Genomic DNA, 22,489 nt, shown 5'->3' on the forward strand with positions numbered 1-22,489 from the left:
TCCCACGCGACTAACAAAGATGGAAGGATCAAAGGCATTCCCATTAAAATCAGTTACTCTTTTCGCCCATCTACAAGGAATTTTTTTTTTTAAAGATAATCCTGATAGCGAAGCAGCCCCTGCACACAGCGCTGGGAGAACAGGATTTGCTCACACTTCCTGGTATTTGTCAAGAGCTGTAAAAATGTTTCATCCACTTTGTTTTGGGGGGTTTTTTTACTTTGTGTTTTTGTTTTTTTAATTGTTAGTGGAGTACAGTTGATGTACAATGTTGCGTTAGTGTCTGCTGTACAGCAAAGTGAATCAGTTATACATATACACCTATCCACTCTTTTTTAGGTTCTTTTCCCATATCGTCATTACAGAGTATTGAGCAGGGTTCCCCGTGCTCTACAGCAGGTCCTTATTAGTTAACTATTTTATATATCGTAGTGTGTATATGTCAATCCGAATCTCCCAATTTATCCCTTCCTCACACCCTGGGAAACCACACGTTTGTTTTTTACGTCTGTGACTCTATTTCTGTTTTGTAAATAAGTTCACTTGTACCAATTTTTTAGATTCCACCGATAAGCTCTATCATATGATATTTGTCTTTCTTCCTTAATGTTTTATCCTGCTCATTGCACGTAGCCCCTGTATCACAGCACTTACAGGACTCCATCCTAAGGAAGCAGAACTCAGTGTGGACTATAGTTTACACGTAAAGACATTCATCTCAGTGCTACCTTAAAAGCAGAAGGTCGGAAATAACCCACAGTCCCGTAATAGGGAAGATAGTAAGGCAATTTTGGTAATCCATGCCATGGACTGTCAGGCAATTATTAAAAATGAGGTTTGCTGAGATAGAAAATATTCCTGACCCAAGGAAATGGGATGGAAGCTGGACTCACATTTGTGTATAAAACGTGATCTTAGCTGCATTGCAGTCTGCCTTTCGAAAGGCTGGAAAGGAATACACCAACATGCAAACACTTACGTCTGGGAGGTGGCCTCAAGGGGGCATTTTATTTTCTTTGCTAAGCTGTCCTGGTTTTTATCCATTTTCTGCAGTAAAGCTGCATTATGGTTCATAAGGTAAGTAACTGAGCTTAGAGGTGAAAGCAAGTGTGTGCCGGGGTCCCTCTGCCTGATACCAGGGTCCAGGTGGGGCCCATTGGTCTCCTGGTCTCCAGGCAGCTGAGGGGATGCTGAGCTGCCTTCACCCTCCCCCCCTCCCATCCGCCCCCATCATCCTCCTTCCAGAACAGCCCCTGCAGACTTCCTGCCACCCGCCTCTCACTCCCATACCCGGCAGAAAATCAGGGTACCACCCTGTCTCCCGAACCCTGCAGAACTGGCCATCTTTGCTATCATTTGATAATTTTAACCTTGGTTCCCGAGATGCAGGCTGCCTGTAAACAGTGGGCAGAGCCGCGGTGCTCAAGCCTCCTGTGAGGGTTTCCTGTCTTGTTTCCTAAACGCTCCAGATTACGACGAGTGCGACAGCGGGGAGGATGACTGCGCCCCAGGCTCCTCCTGCCGCAACAGCCTGGGGTCCTTCACCTGCAGCTGCGAGGGAGGCACCCCTGACCTCCCCGTGGAATATTCTGGAAGACCCTGCGAAGGTAATAGTCTCAGGATCCCTTGTCTGGAATACTCTCAGGTAGTCTGTTCTTTGAAGGACGTTCGTCCCCAAAGTGCGTCTTTTCTAAACGAGATTGGCATATTTCTATGTCTTGGGCAAGTTTCCATGTGTATGAACACGTGCAAGCATGCATATGTGCCCACGTGCATGTGTGTGCACGTGTGCAATGCCTGTGTGCACCATGCATGTGTGTGCACGTGTGTGTACACGTGTGCACATGCCTGTGCCGCCCCATCCTTCCACATCCCTCCAGCCTTCTGGGTGGTGCCTCATCTCCAAGTGCTTCTTCTGATGCCCTGGATGAGAAAATATACACATCAACCCAGGTGCGTCCTCTCAGATGTTAAAAGATGATCTTGCAAAACATACAGCCTGTGTGACAAATGACACATGACATGGAAGCGTTTCTACTCAGACCCACTGTCCACGCAGCACTTTTCCCATTAAATGGGGCCTTCGTGGATTCACTGTTGACTCTGAGATGGCCCCTGCCATCTGGGGATCTGCGATCAAGCAGAGGAGACATGTTTATAGGAGTGAACACAGTGTCTGAAGGAATATGGAATATGCTGTACTTGAGGCAGAAGCAGGAGGCCCCGAGGAGACTAAGTTGTTTCAGTCCCTTGAGTGTGGTCAGGGAAGGCTTCCTGGAAGAGGTGTTTTTGAGCTAGTCTTAAAGGATGGCTCCGACGGCACCAGCGGAGGGGGCTGCGGTGGGGCAGGGTGCGGTGGGTGGGTGCAACAGTAAGAACAGAGCTGTTGAAGGCGGGCATGGTCCAGGCACGCAGCGTGGGCTGGCTGCAGCGTGATGCCTACAGGAGGTGGGTGGGAGAGAGGGGGAGTACCCCGCCCAGCGAGGCCGGGTGAGGCCAGTCGAGAAGGCTGTGAAGGCCATGAGCAGGGGTTTGGACTGCATCCTGGGGCCGGGGAGCCAGGTGAGCAGCACCTTGAGATGAGAGGGCAGGTGCCGGGGCGGCAGGCAGCAGAGCCGGGCCATAGAGGAGGCTCAGGGAGGGCTGAGGTGTGTCCTGGGTCTGCCCTCCGAGGATGGTGGATGCTCTTACAGAGGCTCGTGTTCTTCTAGAGGTCGAAACCCAGCATGCTTTAGGGAAGCAGGAAGCTGGAGTAGGAACAAGGGACGCAAGGATCCAGAGAGCGAACTTCATTAACCCACTTCAGAGATAAGACTCAGGGGCCCCCAGGAGTGATGGCTGATCCCAAGCCCATGGGTTCAGCACATGCCCAGTGTCAGCCTGGGAGAGTCTGGGAGGGCAGGGGACCCCTCAGTTCCCCAGCCACGGGGGCCACGGTGAACCAGGGCAGGCCCAGCTGCCGGGGCTGGCAGGAACGTGCGACACGCATGTGTGTGGCTCTGCTGGCATGTGCAACCCCGGGGGTGCGCTGCTGCAGGGTGCGGAGTGGTCCGTCTGCTGTCTGTCCCTTGCCCCGCCCCTGCCTTGTACCACGTCGCTGGCCAGGCTCACATGGCTGTCCCGAAGCACAGACCCACCCTATGCCTTTGTCTCCTCGTGTCTTGCAGGCGACTCTCCTGGCAACACACCCCAGGCCACCGGCCCAGAGCAGCCCCCTACCCCAGCAGGACCTGGGGCTGCCTCAGTGCAGGGTGCCCGTCCATCCCCCCAGGGCCTGTCCCCGCGGCTGAACCTGACCGGGGCCGTCAGGGTGCTCTGTGAGATCGAGAAGGTGGCCATCGCCATCCAGAAGCGCTTCCTGCAGCAGGAGTCCATCCCTGAATCCTCCCTGTACCTGGGACACCCGTCCTGCAATGTCAGCGACCACAACAGCACGCACGTGATCCTGGTGGCCGCGTGGGGCGAGTGCGGAACCGTCATGCAGAGTGTGAGGCCGGGCTCAGACCCACCATGGGGCGCGGGGAGGGGGCTCCGGGAGTCTGGATCTCGATCCGGGGAGGGTCCATGTGTGGTCTGGGGGGCCAGGAAGACCCTGCACCCCGAGGCCTCCGACTGTAAGTGCAGGAGGACCCAGCCAAGGGTTAGAATAGGACCGAGCTCTCACTGGGGACCAGGCTGCACCCTGGTGCAGGGATTCTGGTGGAAAGTCAGGGTTTACAAAAGCCTCCCAGTGATTCTGATGCACAGGCGGGATGGAGAGCCAGTGGGGGAGGAGAAAGGGCAGGAAAGCCGGGAGCCTGTGCGTGAACGTGTGTGCCTGTGTACACGTGTGCACGCATATGAAAACATGTTCGTGTGCACGTGCGTAGGTGAGTGAGCGTGTGTGTGTGCATGCATGCACGGGTGCATGTGTATAAGAACGTGTCCGTGTGCATGTATGTCGGCGAACGTGTGTGTGTCTGTGCGTGTGGGAGTGTGTTTGTGCAGAATGTGTGAATGGTTGTGTGTGCCGGTGCATTGGTGGGGACGCCTCCCCCACGTGCTGGGGGTCCCGGGCCATGTCAGCATCTCTAGTTTGCAGCGTTCGTCACGTGGTGGGCTGATGGCTCCAGGTCCTGTGTCTTCAAATGCTGCCTCTAGGCCACAGTGACACTCCTGCACCCCTCACCCCCGATCCTTCCCGCTCCCCACGCTTGGCCCCTGCTCTCAAGGCCATGCCAGGCAGACGCAGCACCTTCCATGTGTTCAGCCAGTGCTGGGCATGGGGGAAGCGGGAGCAGCATCGGGCGGTGTTGTCCTTGGAGAGACGTGAGGTCCTGGCACAGGAGGTACCATAACCCAGTAGAGCAGGGTGGGGCTGGGCTTCCTGGGCCCCGGGGGTGGGGGGAGGGGCCTTCTGGAAGGAGGCTGAAGTGGTCCCAAGGGGTGCACCACGACCCCAGGGGTCAAGTGCAGATAGCTGGATGAGGGAGGCCAGAAATGGGGGAGGATTTACAAGGTGGAGGGTGTCTGAGTGGCTCTGGCCAGCGGGACGGCTGGGCCCTGGGTGGGACGGCGGCCCAAAGGGGAAGGGTCTCCTGTGGGAGGTGGGCTGGGGGAGGGTCTCAGCAGGGGCCCGGCCGTGGCACTGTGGGGAAGGTGGTTCCCAGGGACGCTGTGCTGCTGGGCTGGGCGGGGGTGGGGCTGAGGGTCTTCGGCCTTGCTTCCTAGCACAGGGGTGGAGAGGGAACCGGACCTTGAGAACCCCAGGGGCCTGCTGGCTGGGTATCTAGCCCCCTCATCACCCCCAGGTCAGGTATTGTCATCCACGTTTCACCAGTGGGACCTGGAGGCTCACCAAGGTCTATGGGGCCGGTGGTCAAGGTCAAGGTCTCCTGGCCTCCGAGGACCAGCCCTGAGGCCTCTGCGACTCTGCCTCTCCAGGGGCCTCGACGGCACGGGGTGGGCAAGGGACCATCACCCTCAGAGGCTCTGGTTGGAGCCCTGGGTGAGCTCCCTCGTGGGGCAGGTAAGCCCAGGCACTGGATGGGCTAGGCTTGCTGATGACCCCAGGTCAAGGGCACAGGGAGGCGACATCACGGGCTGAAAGGCTCAGAGCTGGTGTGGGCTTCAGTAGGAAGAGCCCTGGGGAGGGGAGGCAGGGGAGACACAGTGGGAGACTTCTCGCAGAAGAGACCCGGGAAGGGCAGGCAGGGGACACGGGGCACGGGGGCAAAGGCAGCTCCAAGGTACCAGCCTGCCTGGAGACCAGACCCAGGGCGAGGGCTGGCCGGGCAGCTGGAAGACCACGCGCACCTGTGGGCCCGGCTGGCCACCCTCAGGCGTGATTCCATCTTCCCCTTGACGGGAGTGGGGTGCGGGCACAGGTGTTGGCAGAGATGCCAACTCAGACCCACACACAGGGCCGCTGGGTTGACGGACCAACCAGGACGTTTCCAGTGACCACAGCCTTCGTCAGTCCCCCTCCAACCCCTTCAGCCAGCACAGCTGAAAAATAACCAGGGTTTGGCTTCTCTTTCTTAAAGATTCCTAAGACTCTCACGTGGAGGTGGGCGCATGGAGAGGGGGTGAGCAGCCATGGTGGGGGGTGCAGAGTGCGGGGGACCGCAGCTTCTGGGCGACTTCAGTTCTGAGCCAGTCTGCACACAAGCTGGCGGGGGGCGGGCACAGGTGTTGGCAGAGCTGCCGCTGTGGTTCTCAGGTCCACATTGGTGCAGGACCTACAGACCTCAAGTGAGAGATGCTAGGAAATAAGACACTCTTGCCGGCAGTGCTCAGGTGCGACGGGCTGGCCAGGCTGCCCTCGGGGGAGTCAGCACCTCCTACACGGAGGCACAGACACAAGGCTGCAGGGGTCGGCTCTCCCACTTGCTTGTTTTTCCGAGCTAGACAAACACCTGGTTTAGCAATTAAATTCAGTAAAATTCAGGGTCCTTTCAGAGCAGAGGGAAATTCATCTCTTATGAGTCATCCAGGCCCTGGAAACCACAGGAGCTCTTCTGTGTTTTGAAATTTGTCAAAAACTAAGATTCCCCCTGGAGACTTACTTATACAAATACAACAGATTACGTACAGTTAGCAGGTTCTTCCTCCTTTTTGGGGAGAAGGGGGTTAAATTTTATCGACCTCCTTGTTTTTAAAAAAAGTTAAATTTAAGGTCTCATCTCTCAGTTTAATGTACTATATACATCAAACTATGTTTCATACTATCTATGTTTACGATAAATTTAAGGTCTCATCTTTCAGTTTAATGTACTATATACATCAAACTATGTTTCATACTATCTATGTTTACGTTAAATTTAAGGTCTCACCTCTCAGTTTGATGTACCATATTCAGATGGTTTAGAGTATGTCTAGGAAGAGAGAAATTAGCCCGTGCCCCAAAGAGTCACGAAGTACAGGATCATCTTCATAAATACGTGTAAAAGTCTTGTGAAGATAGCAGGGGACTGTCCAGGTTTTCTGAGGCATTTTTCAAAGTGAGTCAAGGCACATAATGTCCACCACTGTGAGGACACACGTTCTAAACTTGGTGCCTCTGATACAGCCCATCCGAGATGTGGCTTCATGGCTATTGGAAAACTAAATGTGCTTAATGAGGGTCGGCTTCTGAGCTGAAGAAACCACAGGACCTGTAAACATCGTGCAGAGAATTAAAAATATGAGCTATGAACACAAGCGCTTTATTTTAAAAAGCAAACAAAGAAGACAGCGTCAATTCAAAAGTGTTTCAATGTTCCCATTGTGGATCGTTCAATTAAGAACCTATACACCTTTGTGCCCAGAAGCTAATGCATTAGGAGTCTCTACCAAGGAAAATGAACTCTAAAAATTATCATGACTGTCAATCATTCTAATTTCAGCATTTGTATAAAAACTTAGAGAGACTAATAATAACCAAGAGCTAAAGATTCTTTTTAAAAAAGTTTTTATTCCAGTTTTATTGAGATGTAATTGACACACAGACTGTATAAGTTTCAGGTGTACAGCATGAGGATTTGACTTAATACATCATGAAATGATTATTGCAGTTTAAATGAACATCTGTCATCTCATATAGATACAAAATTAAAGAAAGAGAAAAAAATTTTTTCCTTGGGGTAAGAGCGCTGAGGATTTACCCTCTTCACCACTTTCATGTATAAAGTACAGCAGTGCTAATTATATTTATCGTGTTGTACATGACATCCCTAGTAGTTCTTTATCTTATAACTGGAAGTTTGTACCTTTTGACCACCTTCATCCAATTCCCCCTCCCTCACTCCCTCCTCTGGTGACCACAAATCTGGCCTCTTTTTCTGTGGGTTTGTTTGTTTGTTTCTGAAGCATAATTGACCTGCAACACTGTGTTAGTTCCTGTTACACACATAGTGATTCATGTTTCTATGCATTTCAAAATGATCACCACGATAAGTCTAGCTCCGATATATCACCATGCAAAGATATTACATGATTATTGACTATATTCCCCACACTGGACATCTCATACCCATGACTCATTTATTTTGTAACTAGAAGTTTTTACCTCTTAATCTCCGTCACCTATTTCTCTCATCCTCCCCCCCTTCCCTCTGGCAACCACCTGTTCTCTGTATCTATAACTGTTTCAGTTTTGTTATGTTTGTTCATTTGTTTTGTTTTTTTTAGATTCCACATATAAGGGGTAACATACAGTATTTGTCTTTTTCTGTCTGACTTATTTCACTTAGCATAATACCCTCTAGGTCCATCCATGTTGCTACAAATGGCAAGATTTCATTCCTTTATATGGCTGAGTAGTATTCCATTATATATATATATAAATATATGTATAAATATGTATATATTTCAGATCCTCTGCCCATTTTTTAATTGGGTTGTTTGTTTTTTGATGTTGAGTTATATGTGTTCTTTGTATGTTTTTGGATATTAATCCCTTATCAGATATATTATTTGCAAATATCTTCTCCCATTCAGTAGGTGGCCTTTTTTGTTTTGTTGATAGTTTCCTTCATTGTGCAAGTTTTAGCTTATGTAGTACCATTTGTTTATTTTTGCTTTTGTTTCCCTTGCCTGAGGAGACATATCAAAAAAAGTATTACTAAGACTGATGTCAAACAGCATACTGCCTATGTTTTCTTCTAGAAGTTTTATGGTTTCAGGTCTTACATTTAAGTCTTTAATCCGTTTTGAATTTATTTTTGTGCATGGTGTGAGTGAGAAGTCCAGTTTGATTCTTTTGCATGTAGCTGTCCAGTTTTCCCAACACCATTAATTGGAGAAGCTGACTTTTCCCTATTGTATATTTTTGCCTCCTTTCTTGTAGATTAATTGTCCATATAAGTGTAGGTTGATTCCTGGGCTCTCTGTTCTGTTCCATTGATCTGTGTGTCTGTTTTGTGCCAGTACCATGCTATTTTGATTACTGTAGCTTTGTAGTATAGTCTAAAGCCAGGAAGTGTGATACTTCCAGCTTTGTTCTTCTTTCTAAAGATTGTTTTGTCTATTTGGGGTCTTTTGTTTTTCCATACCAATTTTAGAATTTTTTTGTTCTAGTTCTGTGGAAAATGCCATTGATATTTTGATAAGGATTGCACTGAATCTGTAGATTGCCCTGGGTAGCATGGTCATTTTAACAATATTAATTCTTCCAATCCATTAATACGTATATCTGTCCATCTATTTGTGTTGTCTTCAGTTTCTTTCATCAGTGTCTTACAGTTTTCTGAGTACAAGTCTTTTTACCTCCTTAGTTAGATTTATTCCTAGGTATTTTATTTTTTTGATGTGATTGTAAATGAGGTTCTTTTCTCTTTCTGATAGTTTGTTGTTAGTGTACAGAAATGCAACAGATTTCTATGTATTAATTTTGTTTCTGCAACTTTACCAAATTCATAGATGAGGTTTTTTGGTGGTGTCTTTAGGATTTTCTATGTATGGTATCATGTCATCTTCAAACAGTGACAGTTTTTTTGTTTGTTTTAATGAGAGCCCTGGGTCATACAGCTGTCTTCTTGCTATAACCTCACATGGCAGAAGGGACAAGGGAGTTCTCTGAGGTCTCTTTTGTAAGGGCACTAATCTCCCCCAAAGGCCTTACCTCCGAATACTATCACACTGGGGATTAGGTTTCAACAGACAGGTTTTATGGGGACACAAGCATTGGGTCAACCCAGCAGGAAGCTTGCAGGACAAAACAGCCATTCCTTTATATGTCCTCATCCTTTTAGCCCTGAAGCAGCCTGCCCTGGGAAGGGCATGATCTCAGGTGAGGCTGACCCTGAAGAAGCTGACAGTTGGAGACCATCTGCTGACTGCACAGCTCACAGCTGGGCAGCAAGTCTTTCCTTGAAGAGGGATCTGAATGGGACATCTCTGTGTCTACCAGAGTCTACCTCTCGAATAGTGACAGTTTTACTTCTTCCTTTCCAATTTGGATTCCTTTTATTTCTTTTTCTTTTCTGATTGCTGTGGCTGGGACTTCCAATACTATGTTGAATAAAAGTGGTGACAGTGAGCATCCTTGTCTTATTCCTGACCTTAGAGGAAATGCTTTTAGCTTTTCACCATTGAGTATGATGTTCAAGAGGCATAGACTCTTTGATGTAAACAACTTTATCAGTTTGTCCAGGTCTGTTTAATATGCACACAAGGAAAATGCACTTATTCTATAATTTCTTAAAAAACAGCAAGTAAGGAGTAGATGCAGTAGCTGTAGAAGGAAAGAGAATCAAAAGGTCCTTCTCTTCAGGGACTTTCAGATCATTGGAGAGTAGACAATTCCCTTCCTGCTCCTCCAAGCTTTGCCCTACAGACGATGTTTTGTTCTCAGACCCACTCATGTCAAGGCCTATTTGGCCATTAGATTTCTCGTCTGTCAGATGCACAGGTTCCATTAGCATTGTTAGTGTCAAAATGTCTATTTTCAGCAAACGCTCTACTGGCAACCTTATCGGGATTAGACCCTTTGTCATATAGCTCGTACTCTGCTTTGCTCTTTCATCCTCTGAGAAGTCCAATAACTTCTACTTTACTTGGCTGTGTATTTCTACAAACTCTAATCCACACTTCTTTACTGGCGTAATTTTCAACCATGCCTCTTGTTTCCTCTTCATTCCATGGCTCTGATTTACCTATTTCACACAAAATTCCCCTTGTCTAGTTCTAAACTGTTAAGGCCAGCGACTTTAACAGAAGCAGGGCAATGCCCACTACCAGTCGTTATGCATAGTAAGCATTACAACCGCAGGTCATCTAGGCTGTCCTTGACTGGCCCTGTGCTCTGTTCTTCTAGTGACACTTTTGGAGATGTCAGTAAGGGGTGTTGATCTTGCCGAAGCCACCACCAGGACAATCAAACTCCAAGCCACTAGCAAGTAAAGCACTTCAAATGGGTGGTTACAACTTCAGGCATTTTGTCAAACAAAATGTTTAGCTTCAGTATAATGGTGGCAATTTTCACAGACATTTTAATCTCTTCCTACAATGCTCTCCACTGAATCAAATGATGAAATTGCCCATCCCAGGGTCTTCATCATTATTTTTGGCTCTGGAGAAATTTTGGAGCTCTCTTTGATGTTGGCAAGCCCATCTTCTTGTACTGGTATACAACGGCCTGAAAATCTTCTCTTTTTCCTGATAAACGTTCACATTCTGAGTATCCAGGCCTTAATACCAGCTGACCCTGGCAGCATTTCTCTAGCACGAAACTGATTAGCTCTGCACTTTTTTTTAATGGCCTTAACCTCATTAACGCTAACGGGCATCACAGTTCTCCCTGGAGACTTGTGTCCACAGGCAAGAGCTGTGTTATCATTTCACACCCCTGAGTCCTCTTCCAGACCACATTCATTTTCTTTAGGTTGCCCTCCGGACCCTTGGTTCTGTGTTAGTGTCCCTAGAATTAGAAAGAATGCAGTTTGATGAGTCGCAGACTTTAACCGATTTATTTTAACTCGATTTCTTTGGTGAGGGCTTGCTCTCTAATTTTCAGAAGTGTACTTGGGGATTATTTGGGGAAGAATCTAATCTATTGTTTGGGGTATCGTCTGATCTAGTTTGTCTCTGGTTCTCTTTTAATGAAGAAAGCGGGTACAGGAAGTAGGCTAAACCAGATGTCACGACGTTATGTTCTCTTTTGCAATTTATACTGGGAAAAAGTTGTCAAGGTTTTCATATTTGGGGGGATAAGCTTTAAACAACCCCTGCACCCAGAACTGTGGTCTGTAGACATGTTGGGGGCCTGCTGGGGCCCGGGAGCTCACTCATGTCCCGTCTGCGTTCAGAACATGACGAATACGGTGGTGAGGACCACGCTGAGGAACGACCTGTCCCCAGAGGGCATCATCCATCACCTGAAGATCCTGAGCCCTATCCACTGCGCCTTCCAGAATGACCTCCTGACGTCATCGGGCTACACCCCGGAGTGGGGGTAAGTGCAGAGGCGTCTCCCCAATTCCTGCAGCTCACGTTCCTCCCAGCACCATCACTTGGGGGTTTCTTTAGGGTTTTAATCACTTGAGGACCCTTCTGAGAGACTGAACATACCAAAGGCAGTGGCCAAGACTTGATTAATAACTACCAGCTTCCCTAGATTTGTCCCCATCTCCAGTCTAGAACCAACCAGGGAAAGCCACATCTGTTCCCCTAGCCAGTCACATAGGACGCCCCCATCAGGGCACGCCTCTCTCCCCCTTTCCCTTGTGAAGCTCACCCCTCCTCTGCCTGCCTTTGAGTCTCCACCAAACTCTAGTGACCGGGGCTGACCTCAGCTCTAGCCAGCTCAAAAAAAAAAAGCCTTTCTTTTCTTATTCTCATTTGGGTGGTCTTCTTTTAATTCCATCTTTCTTTGGAGTATTTTGGGGAGAAATGGGAACAGGAGGGTCACAGAAGCAGACCCCCGCCCGCAAACGCTCCCTCTTGCAGGGTTTACACCGTCATCGAGGACCTCCATGGCGCTGGAAGTTTTGTCACCGAAATGCAGTTATTTATTGGAGACTCTCCTATTCCTCAAAATTATACCGTGTCTGCCAGTGATGACGTCAAGATTGAAGTAGGGCTCTATAAACAGAAGAGCAACCTCAAGGTGGTCCTGACCGAGTGCTGGGCAACGCCATCCAGCAACGCCAGGGACCCGGTCATGTTTGGCTTCATTAACAACAGGTAGGGGCACCCACCCCCTCTGTGTAGCCTTCTTTGGACCCTCTGAATTTCCAGACATGCATAGATGCAGACCCGGGTTTTAGGTGACGCCCTCAGGAGAGCCTCCTCTTGGGAACCAGAGATCTAGCCATCCTTGCCTTCTTGTATCCTAGTGGGGATGCTCCGTGTGCACTCAGGTGCACGGTAAGGAAACTCACCTGGGAACAAGGACAGGAGGGCCAGTTTAGAACTAATGAGTCGCTTTGTCTCTTCCCAGCTGCCCTATCCCCAACACACACACAAATGTGATTGAGAACGGGAACTCCAACAAGGCCCAGTTTAAGCTGAAAATCTTTTCCTTCATCAACAACTCCATAGTCTATCTGCACTGCAAACTCCGCATCTGCATGGAATCCCCTGGAACCACGTGCAAAATAGTAGGTGTTTTGCTGTTCTAAACCTCTGGACTCACCCTCTTTGTTATGAGGAGGGTTGCTCTGTGATCAGAAGCCCAGGGCCTGGGCATTTCTGGGGCCAGACTTCAGGGAGGAGGTGCTGGGCCCTGCAGACTTGGCCCTTAAAAGACATGAAATGAGGTTTTAATGGTGGGCAGTCCTGGGTGAGGACCAGTGTCGCTGGGGGGCTAACTTGAGTCCTTCCTTAGACCATACCATTCCACTGGCCATCACATCAGACCTTCCTTGTCATGGTGCTGTCATGCTTCTCCTTTGAGGTGATCGAATGCATACTTAGGTGTAAAAATGTTATTTTAATTTGAAATTATTTTTAGCAAGTCGGTGGCACACTGCTGAATCCTAGCCACTAGGTTATTTCATCAGGTTTTTGTTCTTTCCCGTTCAATGTTTATGCTGGGATTATGAATAACTTTACATTCTCATTTCCTCAGAACTTTGAATTTGAAATGTGCTTTGCACTTCTGGGTTGGAGAGTTATTCTTCATCCACAGACAAGTATGTGAAGTGACTGTCATGTGTCACCTGTGGCTGGGGAAGGCATGGAGGGCTCTGTTGGCCTTTGGTTCAGCAACCGCATATTCCTCTCTCCTTTGGGGACACGTTTGTTCCTGTGCTCCTTACAAAAGTTGGGCAGTTTTCCTGGGTGATCAGGGCCAGCCATCAGTCAGGATGCACAGCAGAAGAAATCCAGTGAGCCCTGATTTTGCTGTCACTTTTTCTCAAACAGCAGGTCTACTGGAAAGGAACACAGACTCCTGGTGCCTGCCCGCTGAGGGGCTCCGAGCCTGCATCAGCCCCTTAGAAACCCTAGGGTGTTAATGACCACGACAGCTTTGACAGGGAGCGGCCGGTTCTCAAATTCTCTACACTATGAGCTTCACGTATTTCTTTCCAAGCTCCTCTAGGATGGGTGTTGTATTGGTTTCCTGCGGCTGCTGTAATGAAGTACCGCAGGCTGGGCAGCTTAAATAACATAAATCTATCCTCGCACAGTCTGGAGGCTGGAAGTCCGAGATCAAGGTGTCGTCTGCTGGGCTGTTCCTTGTGAGGCTGTGGGAGAATCTGTTCCAGGTCTAGCTCCCTGACTGATCGATGGCACCTTCTCCCTGTGTCTTCACATGTCTTCCCTCTGTGCATATCTGTGTCTGTGTTCAAATGTCCTCTTTTTGCAAGAACACAGTCCTATTGGATTAGGGCCACCCTACTGACCTCATCTTAACGCGATCATCTGCAAAGGCCCTATTTCCAAATAAGGTCACGTCCACAGGTACTGAGGTTAGGACTGCAACATCTTTTGGGGGACACGATGCACCCCATAGCAGGTGTATGGTAGAAAGATTCTATCATGTCATTGAAACTTTTCATCAGGCCCAGGTGTTAAAAGGAGCAGGTGTCTGCCGCGGGCTGTGGAGAACAAAGGGTGACTCTGAGACGATGCCCCCAGGGGCCAAGGGGCCAGAGCTGGAAACTGGAGACAGCACAGGGGGCTACATCTTGCTTCCTCCAACCCTCCTGCTGCCCAGCCCTCCCCCATCCAGTTGGGCACCCTGCCTGCACAGCCCCGAGGCCCAGGTGGTCCAGCCTCCCCCTTCCTCCTTCTCCCCTGACCAAGCTCATCCAGGATGCACAAACGTGACTTGACGTTTCCGGCAGGAAAGAACACGTACGAATCAGAGTATCAACCCTGATAGTGGATACATTTCTCATAAACATTGTTCATCTAATTTGTACTTCTTCTCCTTTTAAAATTACAGAACTGTGACGACTTTAGGTCGCTGAGAAACGGCGAGCCCTCTGCAATGCACCAGATGTCCTGGGGACCCCTGATTCGGTCCGAAGGTGAGCTGGTGACTTGGTTTAGACAACTAAACTTGGGTATTGATTCAGAAACTGCTAGCTGTCCCCAAATATCTGTTCTCTTCTCCTTCCATGGTAATAGAACCCCCAGTTTTTAGGGGACAGGTGGCTGCCAGGAATAAACACTATAATTCCCAACTGACCTTATAGCAAGAGTGGCCATATGGGTGAGCTCTGGCTAATGAGATGCAAAAGAGAGTGTCAAGTGACAACTTTTTTTTTAACATCTTGATTGGAGTATAATTGCTTTACAATGGTGTGTTAGTTTCTGCTGTATAACAAAGTGAATCAGCTATACATATACATATATCCCCGTATCTCCTCCCTCTTGCGTCTCCCTCCCTCCCTCCCACCCCTCTAGGTGGTCACAAAGCACTGTGTGCCTGCCTTAACATCCGGTACCCACCCGGCTGCCTGACATTCAGGGGAGGCGGCTGCAGGCAGCCGCCATCTGGGGGCATGAGCACCATGGAGGCGGGAGCCGGGAGCCCCAGGACACCGTGGAGCGAAGCTGCAGGGCCAGGCCTGGGCTCTGACCTCCGATGTTTATGCCAGAAAGAAATAAGCTTCCATTTTCCTTGTCGCTGCTTTTTTGGGTTTTTCTCTTCCTTTCGGCTAAACCTAATCCCAGTTGACTTTCCTTTTTTATTGTTTTTCTTCCTAACTTGGATGGCCCTCCTTGCCTCTCTATTTTCCCATACAGGAACTTCCGGGTTTTGGGTGCAGGGTGTAACCCGGATGGGTGTGCTAACCAGGGCTTGGGAAGCGGGCCTCTTACTGCTGTGGCCTCTCCCGTTGCAGAGCACAGGCTCCGGACACGCAGGCTCAGCGGCCATGGCTCACGGGCCCAGCCGCTCCGTGGCATGTGGGATCTTCCCGGACCGGGGCACGAACCCGCAGCCCCTGCATCGGCAGGCGGACTCTCAACCACTGCGCCACCAGGGAAGCCCCAAGGGAGGTCTTCTTAGCCAGTGATATTCAACTGCTGGTTCTCATGCAGAGGATTTTGGAAATGAAAACAAAAGTCCCAGGTCCCAGGCCATGCCCCAGGCCAACCAACTCAATGTCTCTGGAGCTGGATTCCAGGCCCTGGTGTTTGCACCGGTCCTCGGATGATCGCTGGCCTGGGTCCTGGGACAATGTGCTTTTCCTATCCTCTTCATTGTCTTAAATGGCTGAGAACTGATGGATCTAATATGAAAGAGAATGTATGTGAATCGCATTCTTATTTATAGAAAGAGAACTTCTATTTATTCATAGATATTACAGATAATGTCAAAACCAGAGTGGAAAAAACACTGGGTTTGGAGTCAGGAGGGCTGTGTTTAAATATAGGCTCTCATACTTCTGAGCTGTGTGCTCTTAGGAATATTCCTGAGTCTTCTGAGTCCCGTCCAGCCAGCCATCATTCCTCCATCCATCCACTCACCTACCCACTTATTCATTATCTCCTCTAACTACTGTATGCCAGGCTCTGTGCTTTTTCTCTACATCATAGGAGTTATTACAACAGTCCTACATACCTGGCCAATAAGATTACAGTAAATAAAAATCCTCTGTGAGGCTAAAATTTGTGATGCAGGAGCTAGGTTGCCTGGAGACAAAACTTGGGTCTGACTTTGGGCATGCTGCCTTTGCCTCATTTGCCTCATCTGTAAAATGGGGACAACAATAATGATGATGGTAGTTCCTAGTTCATACAGTGCCTTGTCCGTAGCAATTACTGGTAAGTGTTATTTATTATCCTTCCTAACCGGTAGTGCACTTCACTAACACAACCATTGCAGAGCACCCCAAACACAGTAAGGGTGTAGACGGTCAAGCTCAATGACAAGGATTATAATTATTCATTTTGTTCATCATTCTTTCTCATTGTATTATTAGCTTTTCTGCTTCGTAACTGTGTCATACAAATATACAGAAACCTCATTTAGAAACTTGGAATCTCTCAGCTGGTAGGCAGGTGATTACATTTTAATAGTGTATAGTAACAGAAGTACTGCTGGAGACAGAGTGAAAAGAGGCTGGCAGACAAGTACCTCCGGGATTTTATCTCTGCCCCTCCCACTGGGCACCCATGACCTCTCCCCTGCTATCACATCACTTCTACTCTGGGGAAGAATGAGAACTCTGGGAGATCTCAGGGAACATGGCCAAGCTCACGCAGCTATCACCTGGACAAGCTGGGCCTCTCCCAGCAGTTCCAGCCTTTTCCTAACCCACCCACCCTTGGTCTCCAGGGGCTGCCCTGGCTTCCTTTCCAGGCATCAGTCCACCCCAGTCTTCACACCACGGGTGTTAGTTTTCTGGGGCTAGTGACACAGGAAACTAAGAATCACAAACCGGGTGGCTTAAAAGAACAGAAACTACTCTCTCAGAGTCTGGAGACCCAAGTCCAAGGTCATGGCGTGGGCGGGGCTGGTTCCTTCCGAAGTCCCTGAGGGAGAGTCCGTTCTAGGCCTCTCTCCCAGCTTCTGGTGGTTCTGGTCTGGCAGCCTTGGCTTGTGGTTGCATCCCTCCAGCCTCTGCCTCTGTATCCCATGGCTTTTCCTGAAGGTCTCTGTCTTCTTACAAGGACACCAGTCGTTGAATTAGGGGCCTCTTCTGCTTGAGTATAACTTAACTAAAGATGTCTGCAATGACCCTATTTCCAAATAAGGTCACATTCTCAGGCACTGGGGGTTAGGACTCAACATATGTGTTTTGGAGGGATACACTTCAACACATAACACTGTGTGTTGGCAATTTTAAGGCAGCATCCAACTGGTAATCGTTCCTGAATCTGTGCTACCAACAAATCATATATCGGCACTGTAATTTTTGCACTTCATTTTTGGAAATCATCCGTGGCCATCTGCTTTATAGAGAACATTATTTCTCACTCACTAGAGTTTTTTTGTGTGAAGAGGTAGAGAATGTTTGAGATTAATGTCCGTGGGATCCTGAAATGTCCCAGGGGGAAGGGTCTGGAACAATTATTGAGGCAGCTCAGAAGCGAGGGGCCTGGGTGCCCCCAGAGAACAGCTGAGCTGGACCTCAGACCTCTGGAAGGACCTGGACCCTCTGCAAGGGGCCGGGGTTATATGTACCCTGCTCCTGGGTTATTTGTGTGCCAGGAGGTCCTCCATCACTTTCCCTCACCAAGATGTGTCCCCTTCACAAGAGCAGCGATAGGCTAGTGTCTTTGTGAAAAGGTTGATCATGTGCGTCACCGCCGTGATGTCACAGCATCCCTGCTCCTGCTATCCTGGGGGACGACCAGTGTCTTTCATTTAAGCATCTCGTCTATCGTGGACTGACAGGTGGTTACTATGTTTAAGGAAATACCCCCAATGATGACGCGGGTTACATTGCGACACAGGCTCCCTCTCTAGTTGTAAGCATCTCTGCTGGACCAGTAACCATTCCTGGACCATGGTAACCAGTGGACGGCACCGGCCTGTGGACCCCACTCAGAGCAGCTCTGAGTCAGTGGCCAGTGAAGAGTGCTCGGCTGCAGGGAACAGAAACCCAGCTGGAGAGGCAGCGACCGAACACGTTCGCTCATCTCTGTAGCTGCCAGTCTGGGGCTGGGGCTGGGCTCCACGGGGCCAACAAGGGGGCCTCTTCTGCCTTTCTGCTCCAGCATCCTCAGGGCAGACAGCCCCCCTTGTGCTCACAAGTTGGTCCCCTACTTGAGGCACAGGAGGAGGGGGAAGGGTTCACTGTAGCACCCACTGGAGGATGGATTTAAGATCCAGCCATGAAGGGGTTGTCAGGAAGCTGGTGCCCCAGAGTCTGGAGGCCTCAGGTTCCTTGGGAGGTTGCAGCCGCTCCAGCAACTGTCCCCAGTATCCCTATCCCAGTGTGGTCCTCCCTCTGGAGGAGGGGGTTGTCCGGTTCCAGCTGGCCCACCATCCAGGCAGTCGGGTGGGAGCCTCTTCTAGGCCATTGCTGAATCACTTTGGTGTCTGCACTCGTCTGATCCATGACTGGGAGACCTGGAGCAGCGGCCACTTCCGGAAACAGCCCCAGAAATGGAAAACGGGATCTCCAGTGTCCCTTATTGCCCAGGAATGCTTTCCTACCCAGACCTTTCTGATAAGCTCCTGTGGTGAAATTGAGATAAAATTCACCTAATATAAAGTTAACTGTTTTAAAATAAATAATTGGGCAGAATTCAGCACCTTCACCACCCTTCTCTAGTTTCAAAACTTTTGCATCACCCGAAGCAGCTCCGTGCCCACAGGAGGGAGTGACTCCGCAGCCCTTCCCCTGCCCCTGAAACTACCTGGCTTGGCTTCCTGTCTCTGGTTTCCCTAGAAACAGGGTCACACGACAACGTGTGGTCCTTGGAGACCGATGCCTGTCACTCAGCACGATGGATGTTTCCAAGGCTCATCCATGTCATAACCTGTGGCCGAATCTCGTTCCTTTTATGGCCGAATATTATTCCACCGGGTGGATGGACCACGTGTTGTTTATTCATTCGTCCTTTGACGGATTTGGGGGCTGTTTCCCCCTTTCGGCTGTGCTGGATATGCTGCTATGTGGCCGCGTGTATGAGTGTTTATTGAGTCCCTGTTTTCAGCAGTTTGGGGTCCAGGCTCTCCTGTGCTTTCCTGTCCCTGAGTGCGGGGAAGGCCAGCTTCCCGGTGCTGTGCAGTGTGTGGGCACAGTGTGTCTCTGTGCAGGACACGCTGAGCGCTCTGCCCCGACCTGGAGATCCTGGGGCTCCCGCATGGCCTCCTTCCTCTTGGCCAGTGATTATCCGGAACATGGGCAGGCAGACCTGTCCTGGCTGCTGTGCTCTCCCGGGCTTGGGGCGGGGGCACGGGCACGCTGAACGTCTGATGCGTGAGAGCTTGCTCCATCGCGGGTGCGTCCCGTCCCGAGCCCTCCATCCAGGGGCAATGCCGGGACCCCGCTGCAACCAGGCCGAGCTGCTTTGGGCAGACCACCCACCTGCGCCTGTTTCATCCCTGCAGGAGAACCTCCAGCTGCAAAGCCGGGCCTGCGAGCCAGTTACCTGGTCCTCACGCTGGTGGCTGCCTTTGCCTTGGTGGCGGGGCCAGCTGCCCTTCTCATCATGCGCTACCAGAGAACGACCGGAAAATACAACCTCAAAACCCAGTCCGACAACTTCAGCTACCAGGTGTTCCACGAATAAGGAGCCCGGCTGCCCGCAGGTGGGTGAGGAGGGAGGCCCGTCTCGTCTGAGGCACCAGTCCTGCCTTTGCCGCCGAGGTGCCTGCACAGTGCGTCCCGCGGGGTTTGGCAAAGGGTAGATTTGTGGGTTTCGGCGGCTCCTGCCTGGGATACCGTGATTTATAATCAGAAATATGTACTTGGTCTTCACCCACTGCTCCTGGCACAGAGCTCCTGAAACCCTTGGAATTTCCTAAGTGCTGAGGGCGGTAAAGGTGTTTTTGTTATATTAGTGAGGTGACCTTTGGCCTGTGCCTTAGAATGGGGGCCGGTTGCTGGGAGAGACTGCCGCGTGATTAGAGGGCTAGATGTGCTCTGCTGAGGCTCCAGATAGGGGGCGAACGGCAGTAACTTCAGTTCAACTTTCCTCCAATAATAAAGATAACAGCTGCCTTGGCGGGGTGCCTTCCAGTCTGGTTGGGGGCCCGCCAGGTTTGGTCACGAAGACCCTCCCACTTCCCCACCCTATTCCATCCTGCCCCCGTCGGGGGTCCTGTCACGTGGACACGCCCCACAGTGGCTGGCCCAGGTCCCTGTTTCCTGCCTGGGTCCGCAGCGTCCCCCGCTGGGCCAACTTCCCCGCGTTCAGCTCTTCATTCTCTCGAGATAACGGACCTTTGATACAACTCCTCAAAGTGTGGCAGTTCCTGGCTTCATCCCTTAAATGAGGAAAGGGGGCTCAGAGATCTCAAGTGAATCACCCCCATCACACAGCAGAGGCGGGTTACAGCGCACTTCCCCACAAGGCAACGTCCCTTTCTGGGTGACTTCAGCGTCGTCAGAGAAAATGTCACCTCCTTCAGGGGCTGGTCCTGCAGACACTGGAAACGTGATGTCTTCACCCTGTCTCAGCCCCCTTTGCTCCGAGGACCCAAGAGCTCACGTGATTCCAGGGCCTCGGAGCCCTTACAGCCTGGATGGGGAGGGTTGGACCAGGGCCACTCACCTCCCCGCATAGAATCGCAAGAGAATTTCAGCAACTTTTACTTAATATCTAGAAAATGAATTCCAACAAGGAGGCCAACACTTGTCCTGGAGAATTTCTAAGGAAATCTTGTGTGTTGGTGCCTCAGCCGTGCTGGATGGCCCCCTCCTCGAAATTAAAACACTACAGGGAAAATTGGTCCCTTTTCTTTTCTTATTCTCCTGAGACTTCTGTCTTCCAAAGTAAAAAATATCTATATCTGGTTCTCAAGTTCCTGAAAAAATCTGCTTTTTGAAAATCTCAAACAAATAAACATCCCCAAGGTTGGCAGTTGGTGCAACTCCACTCGGTGATGAGCCCCGTATCCGGGTGGGTGGTCCACAGATAGTGCAAAGGCACAGAGCCCCGAGGGTGTGGCCGTCTGGCGCAGGTGTGTGTGCCTGTCTCACCTGACTGCTGACCTGCGGGAGCTGCACTCACCGGAGACCGGGGTTCCTGTGCCTCCTGGGATTCGCTGCCCTTTTATTTGGGCTCAATCTCTCACCATTCGGCAAGCACAGATGTCATGTCCTGGGGGTTGGCGGTAACCTCCGCCACCCACTCTGGGCTTTCCAGCATCAACCCCACCTTTCCTGCTGCAGACTGACGCAGGCAGTCTCCTTCCCCACACAGGTAGCCGTGAATCAAGCTCCAGTCTCCACTCAGGCGTCGATGGCAGCCTGCTCTGTCCCTCATCCAGAGCCTGGATGAGCTCCAGAAGTGGTGGAAACACAGCCTCTGCCTGCCCCCAGGAGGCCCGTCCTCTGCCCGGGTCCCAGACAAGGCAGCACCAGGTGGGCGAGCGGAGCTGGTGGAGAAGCAGGCCAGGAGCTGAATGCCCAGAGCCTCAGACACGGGGGTCTTCGAACCAAGCTCGAACGCAGCTCCGCCGTCACGCCATCGCCTCCACCACACAGAGCTCCCAGGCCCCTTACCACCCTAAGCGGTCCAGGCGGCCCTTCCTGGCTTTGCTCACCATTGACCTCTATCACCTACCACCCACCCATCCATCCATCCATTTGACCCTCTGTCAAATACATAACATTTCACATTTTCGAAACTATTGGACAGTGCAGTTGAAGTTCTTTTTAAAATAGGTGAGTCATTGAAATTGGGTCATTTGTAGAGACGTGGATGGACCTAGAGACTGCCATACAGAGTAAGTCAGAAAGAGAAAAACAAATATTGCAAATTAACGCATATATGTGGAATCTAGAAAATGGTACAGATGAACCGGCTTGCAAGGCAGAAATAGAGACACAGATGTAGAGAATAAACATATGGACACCAAGGGGGGAAAGCGGGGGTGGGCCGGTGGTGGTGGGATGAATTGGGAGATTGGGATTGAACATGTATACACTAATATGTATAAAATAGATAACTAATAAGAACCTGCTGTATAAAAAAATACAGTTAGATAAAAAATAAAAATAAGTGAGTCATAAAAATACTGCCAATGTGATTTTTAGTAGACATATATACTCTTTAACTTTTTTTTTTTTTTTTTTTTTTTTTTTTTGCAGTTCGCGGGTCTCTCACTGCTGTGGCCTCTCCCGTTGCGGAGCACAGGCTCCGGACGCGCAGGCTCAGCGGCCATGGCTCACGGGCCCAGCCGCTCCGCGGCACGTGGGATCTTCCCGGACCGGGGCACGAACCCACATCCCCTGCATCGGCAGGCGGACTCTCAACCACTGTGCCACCAGGGAAGCCCTGTACTCTTTAACTTTTGTCCTGCATTACAAGGATATTGTTTTTATTTACACAGCAGTGACTCAACAGGCACTCTATTAATATGAAAATTTTTATAGCAAGTAGAAATAACATTATATATATCCTTATTTTATATTGTTCCAAGCACTTTCACAGATATTAAAATAAATAA

General features: G+C 50.0%; 1 protein-coding gene and 1 pseudogene across 1 annotated transcript in view; one reads left to right on the forward strand and one right to left on the reverse strand.

Moving 5' to 3' along the window:
• Positions 1-22,222, forward strand: part of UMODL1 (uromodulin like 1) — a 63,652-nt gene extending 41,430 nt beyond the window's left edge. The window contains exons 16-23 of the mRNA XM_067739556.1: positions 1,470-1,607; positions 3,168-3,487; positions 11,268-11,413; positions 11,908-12,144; positions 12,401-12,560; positions 14,354-14,438; positions 19,424-19,624; positions 21,241-22,222. Of these exons, the coding sequence (XP_067595657.1) occupies positions 1,470-1,607; positions 3,168-3,487; positions 11,268-11,413; positions 11,908-12,144; positions 12,401-12,560; positions 14,354-14,438; positions 19,424-19,605 (1,268 nt within the window). The 3' untranslated portion in view covers positions 19,606-19,624; positions 21,241-22,222. The remainder of the gene's footprint in view (positions 1-1,469; positions 1,608-3,167; positions 3,488-11,267; positions 11,414-11,907; positions 12,145-12,400; positions 12,561-14,353; positions 14,439-19,423; positions 19,625-21,240) is intronic.
• Positions 9,651-11,250, reverse strand: LOC137225572 (ubiquitin carboxyl-terminal hydrolase 1 pseudogene; annotated as a pseudogene).
• Positions 22,223-22,489: the final 267 nt, after the last annotated feature.

The sequence above is a fragment of the Pseudorca crassidens genome, chromosome 5, assembly GCF_039906515.1.
Source record: "Pseudorca crassidens isolate mPseCra1 chromosome 5, mPseCra1.hap1, whole genome shotgun sequence".
NCBI classification, from domain to species: Eukaryota; Metazoa; Chordata; class Mammalia; order Artiodactyla; family Delphinidae; genus Pseudorca; species Pseudorca crassidens.